The sequence below is a fragment of the Gadus chalcogrammus genome, chromosome 4, assembly GCF_026213295.1.
Source record: "Gadus chalcogrammus isolate NIFS_2021 chromosome 4, NIFS_Gcha_1.0, whole genome shotgun sequence".
Taxonomy (NCBI): Eukaryota; Metazoa; Chordata; class Actinopteri; order Gadiformes; family Gadidae; genus Gadus; species Gadus chalcogrammus.
Window position 1 is genome coordinate 17,863,259 of NC_079415.1, and position 14,288 is coordinate 17,877,546.

Consider the following 14,288-nt stretch of genomic DNA (forward strand, 5'->3'; position numbering starts at 1 on the left):
TATGCTTAATTTTATGCTCATATCTTTTATTCCTTTAGAAGAGGCTTTCCTCCAAAGAGAGAAGAAAGCATAAAAGCATACAGTCTGAATGGAAGCAGACAAAGTGCTTCTTTCCTTTCCAAAAGGCCTTCCTGAAGTCAAGCATCGATAGCCCAGTGTGTATGCAGTGAACCTCCACCAAAGGTAGAGGTTGGAGTCCGTCGGTACCTCAAGATAAGATAGGACTCTTGGGGTCACGATTCGAATCAAAGCCAATTCTTGATTCATAACTTGTCATATAGACTCAGAATCTCCTCGGGTAAACTGTGTGCTGAGGAATGTGGTGTGGCATTGTGGCATTAAAGCATAGTAAAGCGTGTACAAGAGGATGTTGTTTTATTACTTGAAAAAGTCAAGTAGTGCTGGCCATAATGTAAACACGGCAATCAAAGACAAAAGGGGGAAGGAAACTTCTCAATTATAATAAAAGTAGTGAATCGATTCAGAATCATATAAGCTGAGAATGGCGATTCCTACAGGAATCCCTTTCCCTTTTTCCCTGACCACAGGGTGTGCTTCTCTCCTCATGCTCTGGGAGGGACCCTGAGAGAGCAGAACACTGCTGCCACGTGGAAGGGCTGTTCTGGTGCATTCAAGAGAGAGAGAAGGGGGCAGCTGGAACAAAATGTACTCCGGGGGCAGCCCCCGTTCATCCTGCTATGAGGCGGCAGCCTGTGAACACAAGCCTCCCGGATACATGTCCCACATCTAAGATAACACTGGATGAAAATCGCACTCCAAACCTCGGCTTACTGGTTGATTTACGTGTGTGTGTGTGTGTGTGTGTGTGTGTGTGTGTGTGTGTGTGTGTGTGTGTGTGTGTGTGTGTGTGTGTGTGTGTGTGTGTGTGTGTGTGTGTGTGTGTGTGTGTGTGTGTGTGTGTGTGTGTTTAAGAGGAAAATGGGAGGAGGAGAGGGAGTAACAGGAAGGAGGAAAGGGAGAGGGTGGGGGAGGAGAGCAGGAATGAAAGCAAACGGCCAGAGCAAGGCCACCGAGGAAGTGGTAACACCTAGGGGTGAAGGACTGAGGTAACACGAGGAGCACCACACTGCCAGAACTGAACAGGAGGAAATTAAAAGCCCTTTTTTTTTCTGGTCTTCTTCCAGGGAGTAGACATGGAACAGACCCAGGGAGAAAGTCCTTTATTTCTGGAGACAGACACCTAGTGCTGTATAGTGTGGTGTGACACCCTCTTATGACCGACAGCCACATGAATAGCAGAGGGGCCTCCACAAGTTCAATGCATCAAAGTAGGCAATGGCCTCAGGTGTGAGTCTGTGAGAGTGTGAGAGTGTGTAAATGCCTGAGTGCGTGAGAGTGTGTGTGCCCGCGCACGTGCTTGAGTGAGAGGCCTTTGGTTGGGCTGAACTCGTACGATAAATAGTACGATAAAAAATGGTCCCAATATGTTTGGGTCTATGTTTTACATTTAAACCTGCACTGGATACGTTTTCCCATTAGCAACCTATAGTGACTGGAGTACGGGCGTCATGTGACTCAGGAGGTAGAGCGGGTTGACTGGTAATCCGGAAGGTTGCTCGTTCGACCCCCGGCTCCTCCTAGTTGTGTGTCGAGCTTTCCCCGAGCAGGGCACCTCACCCTAACTGCTCCCGAAGTGCTGGATGTCGCCCCGCGTCGTTCACACCGCCGTCGGTGTGCAAACTATAATTCCCTCATAATGGCGATAGTTTTGCAACCATTTATGGTAACAGATTATACAAATAAAATGTGTTAAATTGACTCCCATAGAGGCAAAAATACTAAGTCAGACAAGTGTGCAGAAGGTCTCTTCTGGGGTATACTTCCTCTCCCCAGCTCTATAATTAGGAACAAAGAGCAGCCTGGTTGTCTGTCGACACCTTAGCTCTACAGCTGCTGGGGACAAACCACAGAGAGACCCAAATGGAGAGGAGTCCCAAATAGACAGGCTCACTCAAAGGGAGGGATGACACCAATTCCCTTGGCCAGGAGACGAGGTGCTTCAGGACGTCGACCCCTGGCCCTCTCACTAGCCTGTGTGGCTTCAGTTGAGAATGAGAGACTTTAAGACGTTTTCCCACTAGAACTCGCCGGGCACATGCCAACATTGGCTGGAAAGGACTGGAACTCCGCGAGCAGGAGGCAGGACATTAAAAGTTATGTTTACATATCGGTTTTGACATTTTAGGGGATTTTGACCCTTTTATCCAAAGTGACTTACAATCGTTCATTCATACATTCACACGCCGATGGCGGAGAGAACCACGCAGGGCGACAGCCAACTCGTCAGGAGTAGTCAGGGTGAGGCGTCTTGCTCAGGGACACCTCGATACTCAGCCAGGAGGAGCCAGGGATCCAACTAGAAACCTTCCGGTTACCAGTCAACCCGCTCTACCTCCTGAGCTACTGCCAAACCCTCAGATCCAAGATGGAGAACCTACAGAGTCATCGGTCATAATGACAGTCACATGATAGAAACCTCATACACGCCTGCTGTGAGACCTTATTTTTCTGCGTTCCCCGCACCACATTCTACTTCTATGTTTTGGTATATGACCTGCATCATCTGGCGGGAAGACAGCGACGGCAGGTGTCAGAACGCAGCGTCCAAATAGGACCTCTGCATTCTGTCTCTATAGATAATGAAATTACGTCATCTAGATCAACCTGTGCCCACGGCGACCAGACCAGCGCCTCACAGATGTCCCCGGAGCTCCATCTATTATGCATGACGCTTTACGGCCCTCCGGTAACCGGAGAACCAGTCCTCTCGCGCACACAGGACTGCCCCGTCATCGGTTCTTCACCATTCACTACCTGGTAGTGAATGAATCCTCCTCTATGGATTTATTCAAGCCCTGAACACCATTCAGTCGCTCATCTGCCAATCACCTGGTCATGTCCATTGTTCAAGATCAGATAATCCGATCGTTATTTCTAGTTATTCTTTTTGATGTTGTTCAAAAATCGAACTCTGATAATATTGAATAATTCACAGACTAAATGACGCACAAACTCTTAGCATATGTCGAATAGCCCTTTGTCACACCTCCTGCTTCCAGAACGCGGAGGAACGCGTAGATGGGATATAGAACTTCCGGTCGTTTCTATCTATAACAACAACAGCAGCCTCCGTCCGCAGTTGACGAATGCGATTAATTAAAAAGGATATGTTTTATCGGACATGTATTACACTTAGTGCTATCCGACATAGTCCAGCTAGCTAGCAACACAGTCAGTACGTTTACATGCAACGCTTAATCCGATTACAGCCATAGTTCGACTATGCTCCTCAATTGGAAAACTGCAATACTCAGAGTATACATGAAAATCGATTCATTGGCCGAAGCATGTCACCCCGGTAAGATAGATGGCGCTGTACCCATTTTAACTAGTGGTAAAAGAGCAACCAGTTGACCTCTTTACCTCACCAGCAACAACAAACTCAGGTGGCATTCGAGAAAGATGGCGTATGAAGAGCAAGATGAAGCTACGTCGTTCTACATTTTTTATGTGACGTACATGATAATTACACAAAATAGATTCACAATGGCGCTCTTGCTTTTGGTGATTTCGGAGGTTAGACACCGCCGCTGAATGCTACAGGAGGGTAGCATTCGACAAGAACATGATTATCGTCTTCTTCTACTTCCGGCTCACAGCCGAAAGTAGAAAGATCTCCAGCGGTATCCATCAGCCTCGCCATTGTAAACAAGCTAAACGGAAAAGCCGTATCCCTACTCAGCAACATTCTTCCGGTCATCAATTTTTGCGTGACATAGGCCTAAAGCCTATTCAACAAGAGGCCGTTCATATGTTATGCTGATCACGTGGTTATTCAAGCATGGCTACCAACACCTGGTTGACGGCAAGTGATTTGACATACTATGAGTTTCTAACCACATCAAACTCTCACATTATTGCATACACGCAAAGTGTATGCAAATACCTCAGTATACGATTCTATACCACAGGACTTTATAGTCAAGATCCACTTTTCTTCCATGACTCTGTATCCACTCTGCCATCATTTTGGGAGAAGCCAACTGCCAACTGTGTCTGCATCAGGACGTCATTTGCATACAGCTTTGTTTGCAGAACCTTTCCCCCTGCAGTAGCAGGACAGCTGCCGGTTGGAAAAAGAGGATGAGACTCCATGCAGGCAGAATACTACAAGGAAATTATCTGCCATCTGCAATTGGGTGTAAGAACAACATATTTTGTTTGTGGAAACTTCAAACTTTGAATGTATGTCCAATTGAGCAAACACACTTACCGACAACGACTAAATATTTATGATATTTCCTAAGCTCCACAACAATAATCCAGTGTCTGTGAAAAGCTTTGATGTGATAAGAGTTTCACAATAATTACTTTTGAACATCGAAGTGTACCTTCTAAACGTTGGGTCTAGGGTTCCGTTAGGTGAAGGCATAAGGAGGTGCTCATCAAAGATGCAAGATGTTTAGCAGAGCCTGTGGAGTCCATTAGTGCGACAACAGGTCTGGGACAGATGGCACGCTGTGTGGAAGAATGAATGGCCGAGGGCTGCCAGAGTAGGGCCAGATCTGCTTTACATATTTGTGCACAAGGTGGCCTAGCCCATATTCAAAGCACAATGAAGCCAATAGTACAATAAAATAGGCCTTCCACAACCATCCAACCAACCAGTATCATCGTAGCAGCTGGGGTCTTTCATGTTTGACGTTTTCAAATGTGAGGGCTTGTTTACCGTGGTTTCATACGTATCAAACCTATGACCTTTATTTACAACATCATTAAATATTCATAATTTGAACAGTTTTGGGCAGTTGAATGAGGAGGATCATATTCTTCACTAATTCTAGTGTTGCCAAAACCCCATGAAGTCCCACCTGTTCATGAAGAGGCTCGCTGTGAAACGCCCACACCCAACCCTGCCTGCCGGAACCCCACAGCTCCTCACTACCAGGAAGTAGTCTGTCCCGCCTGAGCCAGACTACTGCGCCCTGAACTGACACATTTATCAAAACAACTTACAATGGGTAATGCATACATTCACACACCGATGCTGGAGTCAACCATGCAGGGAGAAAGCTAGCTCGGGCCTAAAAAATAAATTTGTTCGGTTCCGGTTTCTGACCGACCCTGTCAATTTATGTGCGACCCAAATAATTTTATGAGCTTAAAAAAAAAAAAGAAGTTTTGATGCAAACCATAATTATGTTTTTGTACAGCACCTCTTCATTCTGTACAAGGATGAGCGCATTTTCTCGTTTTTAAATGAAAACAAACCTACCTATCATTCGCTGCCGCTGGAAAATTAAAAAATATATAATAAATTCCCTACCTACCCATGACCTCAACTGACAACCAACAGGAACCAAACTTTATATTTTTTCTAGGCCCCGTCAGGAGCAGTCAGGTTGAGGGACACCGCAACACTAGCATCCAACTAGCATCCTTCCGGTTACCAGACAACCCGCTCTACCTCCTGAGCTAAGCCTAACCCGCCGATCACATCATATTAATCAGGCGCTGAGGAACCTCCCTGCGTCCTCCGGGGACCTCGTTGACACGTAGGCTGACAAGGCGGACATGTGAAGGACTAGTAGAACGATTTGATTCAGTTATGAGCAGGACATTCAGACAACAGTCAAGTTTAAATCCCACTGCCCTAGCATAAGCAAGAAGCTCAACATACTGTATGTCTGCAAATAAAGAGGGGGCCAAACAAATGTCGGTGCCAACAGACCAGACTGTGGTTTGATGCCGGCCCTTCACAAACACTGTATGGAAACCAGTGTCTCCCCATAACTGTACTTTTGCTGTCCTCTGGATTTCTTTTTACAACATTAAGTCTAAATAATAACGCTCAAATGGGATAACCAGATGTCCTTCATTAAATGCTAGCTTCATAATTCTTCTGATGAATACATCTAAACCTCTTTCAGAGGAGTTAAATAAAGGTCATAGCTGTATCACAAAGTAGGCCTCTCATGCCTGCCGGACATCTTGGCTGACCTGTTCAGCAAGATGCAGATCAGCTCCTAAACCATCCTCCTGGTAATGTTAGAACTGATAAAGGGTCAACAGGGTAGTTAAATAACAGCAGGTGGTGTTAATGCATCTTAGATACATATCTACAATGAGTAACCCTAACCCTGGAGTCTGCTGGAGAGAAACACAACCTTAATAAGGCTCAGCAGCACATTCAGAAGTAAACCCTGATGACTGCTGACAAAACCCTTCTGGTCAATCCATGACCGACATAGAAATAAATAATGACTCAACAAATAAAGATAAAGTATCTCTGTTTGTTTTTTAACACAGGCGTAAACAAAGCCAAAGGATAGTGGTTGACAGGGAGGGCAGGGCTTCGGGCAGACCTTACAGTAGAGTCTGGAGGAGAACCTGCAGTAGAGCCTGCAGTAGAGTCTGCAGCAGAGCCTGCAGTAGAGCTAACAGTAGAGTCTGCAGTAGAGCCTGAAGTAGAGCTAACAGTAGGGCCTGCAGTAGAGCTAACAGTAGAGCCTGAAGTAGAGTCTGCAGTAGAGCATGCAGCAGAGTCTGCAGTAGAGCTGGTAGTAGAACCGGCATTAGAGACTGTAGTAGCGCCTGCAGCAGAGGCTCAAGAGTTGTTGAGCAGTTGTTGTTGTAATAATACTTCTGCTGGTTGTTAAGCCGCTCAGAGCGGGTGAGGGTAGGGGGTAGCGGGGGGCAAAGCCTCTCTAGCTGATCCTCTGCTCGGCCTGCTTCAGGCCACCGAGAGCAGCCCCAAAGAGCCTTGTGAGCCCGTCCAGATCCTCAAGTGTGCGTTTCGTGGTCAATAGCAGTCTGACCTTGAGAGGCCAGCAAATTGATTTAAAGAACACCAGCCAGTCAGATGAGATACCCAAGTGACACCCTCGCTCACGCCTATTTGGTAGATCCTAAAGCCTTCTGTGAATGATTTCTGTTTTGATTGCCTTCCTTTCCGCCATGAGCTGAAGCTCCCTCCCCCTAGCGGTGGTGATGATCATTTTAGTAAATGTTTGGGAGAGGCTTTCATCGGGATGGAGGCCAGACTGATCTGCAGAGAACCAGAACGTGAACTGGCAGGATCAGGATGAACTCACAAGGCCGCTCAGAGCAGCCCTGCCACCACAGCGACCACAGCGCTCCCTCCCTCCAGCCCGCCTGGAGAGAGGACCAATGGTTCGCTCATGAGTTAGCGTTGTGTGTAGGGCTGGGACGACGCGTCGACGTAATCGACGACGTCGACGCATAAATTACGTCGACGCGAAAAATGCGCGTCGATTTAAAAAAAAAAAAAAAAAAAAAAAGATGGGCGGCGCCGGAGCGTAGTTGCAACGCGAGTGGCTCCTCAGACTTTCATAAGTGCAAGGCGCCAAAAAAGGAGATGCCTTTCCATTCTAGCAACACGGCAATTCACCAGCACCTGAAGAGGCGCCACCCGGTAGCAGCTGCAGATGACCGAGCACCGTAGAATTCTAAGAATGCATTACTTTGCACTTTTATATTGGAATTTAAAGGCAATAAACATGTATTGAAATGTTAAGGAATTCATATTTTATCATTCAGATATGTAAATCAACATGTATAAATTGCTATTAGTCAATTAATGGGGAGATAATCGAGAATCGAATCGAAATCGAATCGGACTGAAAAAATGAATCGTTAGATGAATCGATGCATCGAAAAAATAATCGCTAGATTAATCGTTTAAAAAATAATCGTTTATCCCAGCCCTAGTTGTGTGTACACTGTGCAGGCCAAACCCCGCATACCATACTTGGCCTTGAGAGCCGACAGCCTACATGAATAGTGAGCTAAATGCAACCTAAACCACAGTCAGGAGAGGAAGTGATCCAAGAATGGGCTCAGTTAGCTCACGATAAAGCAAGGTCTACAATCTGTGGAGATCAATCCCTGAAGCAGATGGGGTGTGTGCGTGCGTCCAAAAACTCGTCTCATTAATTGTATAGAACCATGGACCAAATATTTTAAATACAACTGCAACATAAAGCAGCATTCTTTGTTGTGATTTGTACTTAATTAATGACTCAATCGATACATTGATGAGCTAAATATGATTAGATGTTCTGTGGACGGTCTAACGGGAGGCCTCACGGTGGCGAGCGGAGTGCGGTACCTTGATCTGCTGCCGGCGCAACATGGCCAGCTCCCTCATGTCCCTGAAGGGCTGCAGCAGATACTGGTAGAGCTGGGTGGTGTCCTCTAGCAGCTCCCCGTACGCCCGGTCCTCCTCGGGGTACACCTGCAGCAGCTCCACCATGCTGTCCATGGCCCGGTGCCGCTCCAGCAGCTAGCAGGACACAACATCAACAACGGTTCACTGGAGAACGGGGTGCAGATGCTGTGGTTGGTGTTGAGGCACGGTCAGATACAATAGTACATTTTCCTGAAACAGTGGGAGGGCCCAGATTGTACGTCTTGCTTTGGTTCCCATTTCAAAACATCAAACAGACCATCTCATGTTCTTCAAGACCAAAGATCACAATTAGGTGAAAATTTCTGCCCGAGTTCATCTGCGCTCAAATCAACGCTTGTTGCTAATGAGCAATAATGTCATTTTGTAACCAACTATTCTGGTGAAATATTGATAAATATTTAGGAAAACTTCAAATTTGCATTGCCAACAGAGTGTCCTGGTAGGCCATGATGGAACTGCATCATAAGATCTATGTTGTACATACAAGATTAAAGGTTGTTATTGCTGAATAATGCAGAATATTACACGTCTATGGGTGTGGGTGTGCAGCCATTCTTGTGTTTACTTATTCATGATAGCAAAGGGTGCTAAACAAAGATTCCTTTCAAAGTTTAGTGAATACATGCAAGCCCAGCTATCGAATGTATAAAATGCAAGTCAATGGAGTTTTCTGTAGTCAAGTGACATCATAAAAGGCACACTTTTGATCTTGAACAATGGGGACCCAACTGCACCAGACTACTGCCTAATGTCCAGCCATCGATACAGGTCCTGCATTGTTACAGGGTAATGAAACCAGCCATTGTACACACAAGACAAAAGTGATGCTTGGACTCAGTGACGGTAGGCCGAGCTCACACGGGACCAAACGTGTCCTTCAGTCGTGCCTCATGACCCTGAAACCCGATCCTCGGTCCATAAGCGCTGGAAAACGTCCTCCTCAGCTATAAATATGAAGAAAGAGTCTTTCTATCGACCCTGGGCTAGCTCTTCGTAGCGCTGAGCTGTGGGGAGCGGGGTGCACACTGGGTAATTCACTCCTAAAACACTACTCTTACTGTTTACCTTGGTCCCGGGTCTCCATGGTAACCAGGCCGACCTTGCTCTCAGTTCTCGGTCCGTGCAGCTGCTCATTGGCTGACTGGCCAACCCCCCAGCTCCCTCGCCCTTAGCTAAATAGAAGACACACGCCTGGGCATGTGCTATGCAAAACGACACAAAAATAAACTTGGAATAAAATTTAACTTGACTTAATGGGATATCCTATTCAAACGAGGTGCTACTCTCTGGCAGTCAGAGAGGATTCCTGCCTTGCTGAACAAGTAGAGGGTGACATGCATTAGAAAAGTACCATGCACCATAGAAAGATACATTGATTGATACATTATCTTAAGCCTGTGTGGTCTACGTACGTCCACATTATTAGTGGTTTGTTCATCTCGATAGACTCCATAGACTCACTACTTTCCACCAGCGGATGACCTCCTAACCTTGCTATATAATCAAGTTTAAAAATAGTCAGTATTTCATTGGGCTGGCAAGGAAACCGCTAGTATGAAGCATGGAGAAGGGATTCCCAAACTGAGCCCTAACACTTTGTTTAACAAACACTCAGGGGAAGTTTGGCAAATGATCATGTAAATGACAAATGCGTACATTCTATTTGTGAACGTTCTATTGTGTTGTGTCCACTAATCTACTAAAAGTATACAGATTGCCTCTTAGATGTCTGGGCAGCTGAATCACAACAACAACAAAGGATTAGTGAGTTGCTTTCATAAAAGGGTACAACTCTATCAACTTTTTGGCGAAACAACAAAATTACATTGTTCATTTGCCAACCTCTAGAGAATTTAAATGAACAAACATGGACATCTTGTGGAAAACATGGAAACATATCTCAAGTGAAATTATTAAACATATGGATGGGAGAGCCAATCACACAAGGGATAATCCATCATCCCAGCCCAAAGGTGCTGGAATCAAACACTGATGTCCTATCTGCACTGCAAGAAAAGTGTCTGCTGAAGGACTACATAGTAACCGTCTTTCCCTAGACTTCTCCAAGCCTGATTGGACTGACATGCTGCCCTGTGTTGTGTCAAGTGGTTTGGCAGTAAATGAGTACCCTCCCACCGCATCCCCACCACAGACCTCTCATTAGACCATGTGGAGTCTGGTTAAAAAGAGGTTGACACAGACAACAGACCAAATGTCTGTCTCCACCTTCTCCACATGTATGAAAACAACTTGTAGGAGACGTTGGACTGGACCAACTGGTAGGCTGGAGTGAGTCCGTCCATCGTAGAGCTGGGTAGACAGACACTACCCATTCTGATGTCACCAGGGGAAGATAGTGAAGAGGATACTTCTCTGTTCAATTATGTGTTTATGATGAAGATTCTGGTGAATTTTGCTACGAACATTGTGATTATTTATGTGCACAGTTTATGAGACTCGTGGCATTTTTATTTGGGGATATTTGTGACCGGCTGTAGCCTAGATCAAAACAATAGACCACGTCCATTGGTAAACGCCACCCCTTTCGGTTTTCTTAACTATGAACAAAGCTACTAAATATAATCATTTGTCCTCTGGCCCTCATGATGACTACGTTTGGGTGTCATTTCCCAAACAGGGGTAATGTCACACTGGTAGGAAAAAACAAAACACAGATCTTACTGGCCGGACGTTTGGGCTGCTCAGTGAGCACCACAGACTTCCTTCTGGCAACCAGAAAGCCGTTCTCACACAGCGATGACATCATCCCAGCTCCGACATCAGTGGATACAGCAGGAGGGGTTTTAAGGTGTTTGCACACCGCCCCAGCAAACACCAACACCAAACTGTAGAACACCGGCCCGCGTTGGCCCACATCAACTTAACATGTTTGCCAACCAAAAGCATAATCCTACGACGACCACGGGTACGGCTTATTGGCCAGATGTTGGCGTTAGCCGGGGCAGCGTGAAAGCCCCCTGAACATTAACATTGTGCCCTCAGCAGAGCACAAAGGCCCCATTAGCCCGAGTTACCGGTATAGCCTGGACCTCGCCACAGTGGGCATTGTAGTCTTTGTCTGGCCTAATGAGAAGACCCTGTGTGTAATTATTCCCTGATGGTGTGAGCCACGTTATACATCCAGGAGGATTAGCATGAATTCCTGTAATTTTGGATCCTGTAATAGTTGATCGCTGGTCGGTGGACTCCATTCGTTTCATCATTCGAAGGAATAATGAGATCACGCCAACATCACCTGTCTAGGGAATAAACAGCTGATCACCTTTTGTTCATGCATTTCATTGTGGAGAGGGTTTAAACTTTAAACTGATAAAAGTGATAAAAAATATGATAATAGTTTAGCTATAAAAGGAGTTACGAGTATGAATGGTAGGAGAGTATGTGAGACTATTGTAAGCAGTTACTAAGGTGCATAACTAATTAATGTGTTGCCATGGTGACGACAGAGACAACACTAGAGTCTGAGCGTCTGGCCGGGGCAGCGACCTTGTGTACAGGGCCTAGGCTCAGACCGACCACACTTTTTACCCTGTTATGGACAACAACAAGACCCAGTCCCAACGCTTGAGACTCCAGAAGCAGTATGGAGCCGTTGCTCTCGATACAATGAGTACTTCAGTTTTACATGATACGCACTGGAACCAAGGTCTGTTCACTTTGGCTTAGAAAAAATCAGAGGTATAACAAATGCCCCAAACAATGACTTTGCAACACACATACCTACGATAGGAGAGCAATACGGCCCTACTTTGTTTTAATTCAAACGAGATAAGCGGATCTTTAAATATTACAAAGCTTACTTATATCTTGATGTCAAATGTGCCCTTGACCGAACATAGCCTTTTAGTGGTCAACTCTGAAGGGACAAAAACACAATGGACATGGCATGTTTGGTATTGTAAAAAAGAAAAGAAAAAAATCCCAAGTTGATATTTGTCGGTGCTTTCCATCTATGTTTAAACACAACGTGGTTGTCATTGTAACTCTGACAGCAGAAAAGTTACTTCAGCAACTCTCTGGACATTTTTGTTCCACTGGTGTAATCCCGCCTCCAATTGTTCTGAACCTCCACTGAGTCGGTCCTCAGCCAGCTCACATATCATATTACAGGCCTGTGAACCTCCAGCAACAGATGGCAGCTCTTGGCTTAGGGAAACAAAGACAAAGGTTTGGGAAAGAGGAGACCACGAGAACGGATTGTCTGACATGACATGACATGACATGGACTCTGGCCCTACCAGTAAGTCGACGGGCAGCATGCCCCCTACCCTACACGATGTGCTCAACGTCTGAAAACATTGATCAGTTCAGACCCTGTTCAACTGCAGAGCTACGGGCCAGTGGCCACGTGAACCTTTAAAGAACATTGCCATTGTCATGGTCAAAAATTCACAATATGACGTTGATAACCTGCTGGGCTGATGATATATCTTACAAAATAATCAGTTGTATACCTCTTGGAGACGCGTTTTGGCCCTCTCCAGCGCGTCTTCGTAGCCCTTCTGTCTCAGCTCGCTCAGGTTCTCATAGTATTCCTCCGTGTCGTCACTTTCGGAGAACAGCACCTGCGAGAGAATGAGCCATCCGCAGGTGTCCAGGGCATGGCCCAGGTATACCTGCACCTGGTAGCACAGCGCGTCCGTCTCTCGCTGCGACACCTCGGGTGACCCGAAGATCACCGTCCACATGCCGGCCTGCTCCTCGGGGAAGGCGGGCAGACAGGGCTCCAAGTCTGAGTTCACCGCACAGAGCTGGAGGTGTGCTACCCGCAGGTCCTGGAAGGAGTACAGGCCGGCCCAGCTGTACTCCTCACGGCCCCCGCTGTCCTTCCCGTCCGTGTCGCAGTGATCTGGGGAGGCAAGTCCTCCGGGGGGGAAGTCCTCTGGTTCCAGGACCTCGATGTCCATCACTTTTGGGGACAAGACGTCCCACGACCCGAGGGCTTTACGCGCAGTCTCCGGTGGCCTCGGAGGACCGGGAGGAAACGATTTCCTCCCTCCATCTTTGCTCTTGGTGCTGGAGTTCGGTCCGACTCTAACTTCTGACCCATCGTTCCTGTTCGAGGGACTGGCGTTCGATGCCATGGGTAGAGGGGATGTGGAGTAGTAGTCGAAGGTAGGGTCCCTGTCGGTGGTCCGTCTCTGGACGGTCCTGTCGTGGCAGGTGATGGCGAACTTCCCCTCCACCTCGTTCCACGCCACGATGAAGACCAACTTATGGCGCTCGGTCTCCTCGAAGAGGTTCGGCCGGACGGACACCCATCCCGACTCTAGAGACTCCTCCATCGTGAACGACATCTCATTCGGTGTCTGAAAAACACGTCGATGCGTTAAATCAGCCCGAAGGAAAAACAATCCCTTCGACGTCGACCGGTTTTAAAGAGGCTCTGGTCAGCTTAATGCGAGCTACACACAAATCAGCCCCAGCAAGTTGGAAACGAGCGATTCACTCGGCTGAAGTGGCTTCAAAACAAAGGCCACCCTACTCTGCTGACACGTTCACATCGAAGTCGAAAATGTCCCCAAAAAAAGCGATCCTGACGTCTGTCTTGGCCACTGCTCGTTCCCGTCACACGCACATGGCGTTTAAAAGGCCAGACACCTCTCCAGAGCTTCAGAGAAGGGGAAAAAAGTCGACGTGGTCGAATATCTGGGGCTTATGTCGCTCAGCATGCCACCTGCTCCGCTCACCTGCCGCGTCTAACGCTAAAGTCTGCGCTTCTCTTTGTGTGTCAGACGGGCTGCAGACGGGCTATGCGTCACGTGGGCGCTTCTGTTTACAAGCAGCAAAGAGGCGTTCCTGAGGGGCGGTCCCTCCCATCAGGGGCGGGGTTAGCATTCGCTTCCAGAGTATACATTGTAACTGAAATATTTAAACAGCAACAAAACAATATACAGCCTAACCCTATTGGTTGATTATTGCTATTTGTATATTCCATCCTATTGGTTGTTGTTTTTCTATATAATCACACATTCTCGCCTTGTTTATTCCCACGTAAACATCGGCGCGTGGGGGCAAAGCTCTGACGTAGGGC

The 14,288-nt window shown here is 46.8% G+C and overlaps 1 protein-coding gene across 2 annotated transcripts in view; it reads right to left on the minus strand.

Annotated features, from left to right (window-relative positions):
• jmy (junction mediating and regulatory protein, p53 cofactor) overlaps positions 1-14,016 on the minus strand; it is a 26,322-nt gene extending 12,306 nt beyond the window's left edge. For both annotated transcript variants that reach the window (XM_056587447.1, XM_056587446.1), the window contains exons 1-2: positions 12,709-14,016; positions 8,153-8,326 (exon numbers count right to left, since the gene is read on the minus strand). In XM_056587447.1, coding sequence (XP_056443422.1) covers positions 8,153-8,326; positions 12,709-13,551 — 1,017 coding nt within the window. In that variant the 5' untranslated portion in view covers positions 13,552-14,016. The remainder of the gene's footprint in view (positions 1-8,152; positions 8,327-12,708) is intronic.
• Between the last annotated feature and the right edge of the window lie 272 nt (positions 14,017-14,288).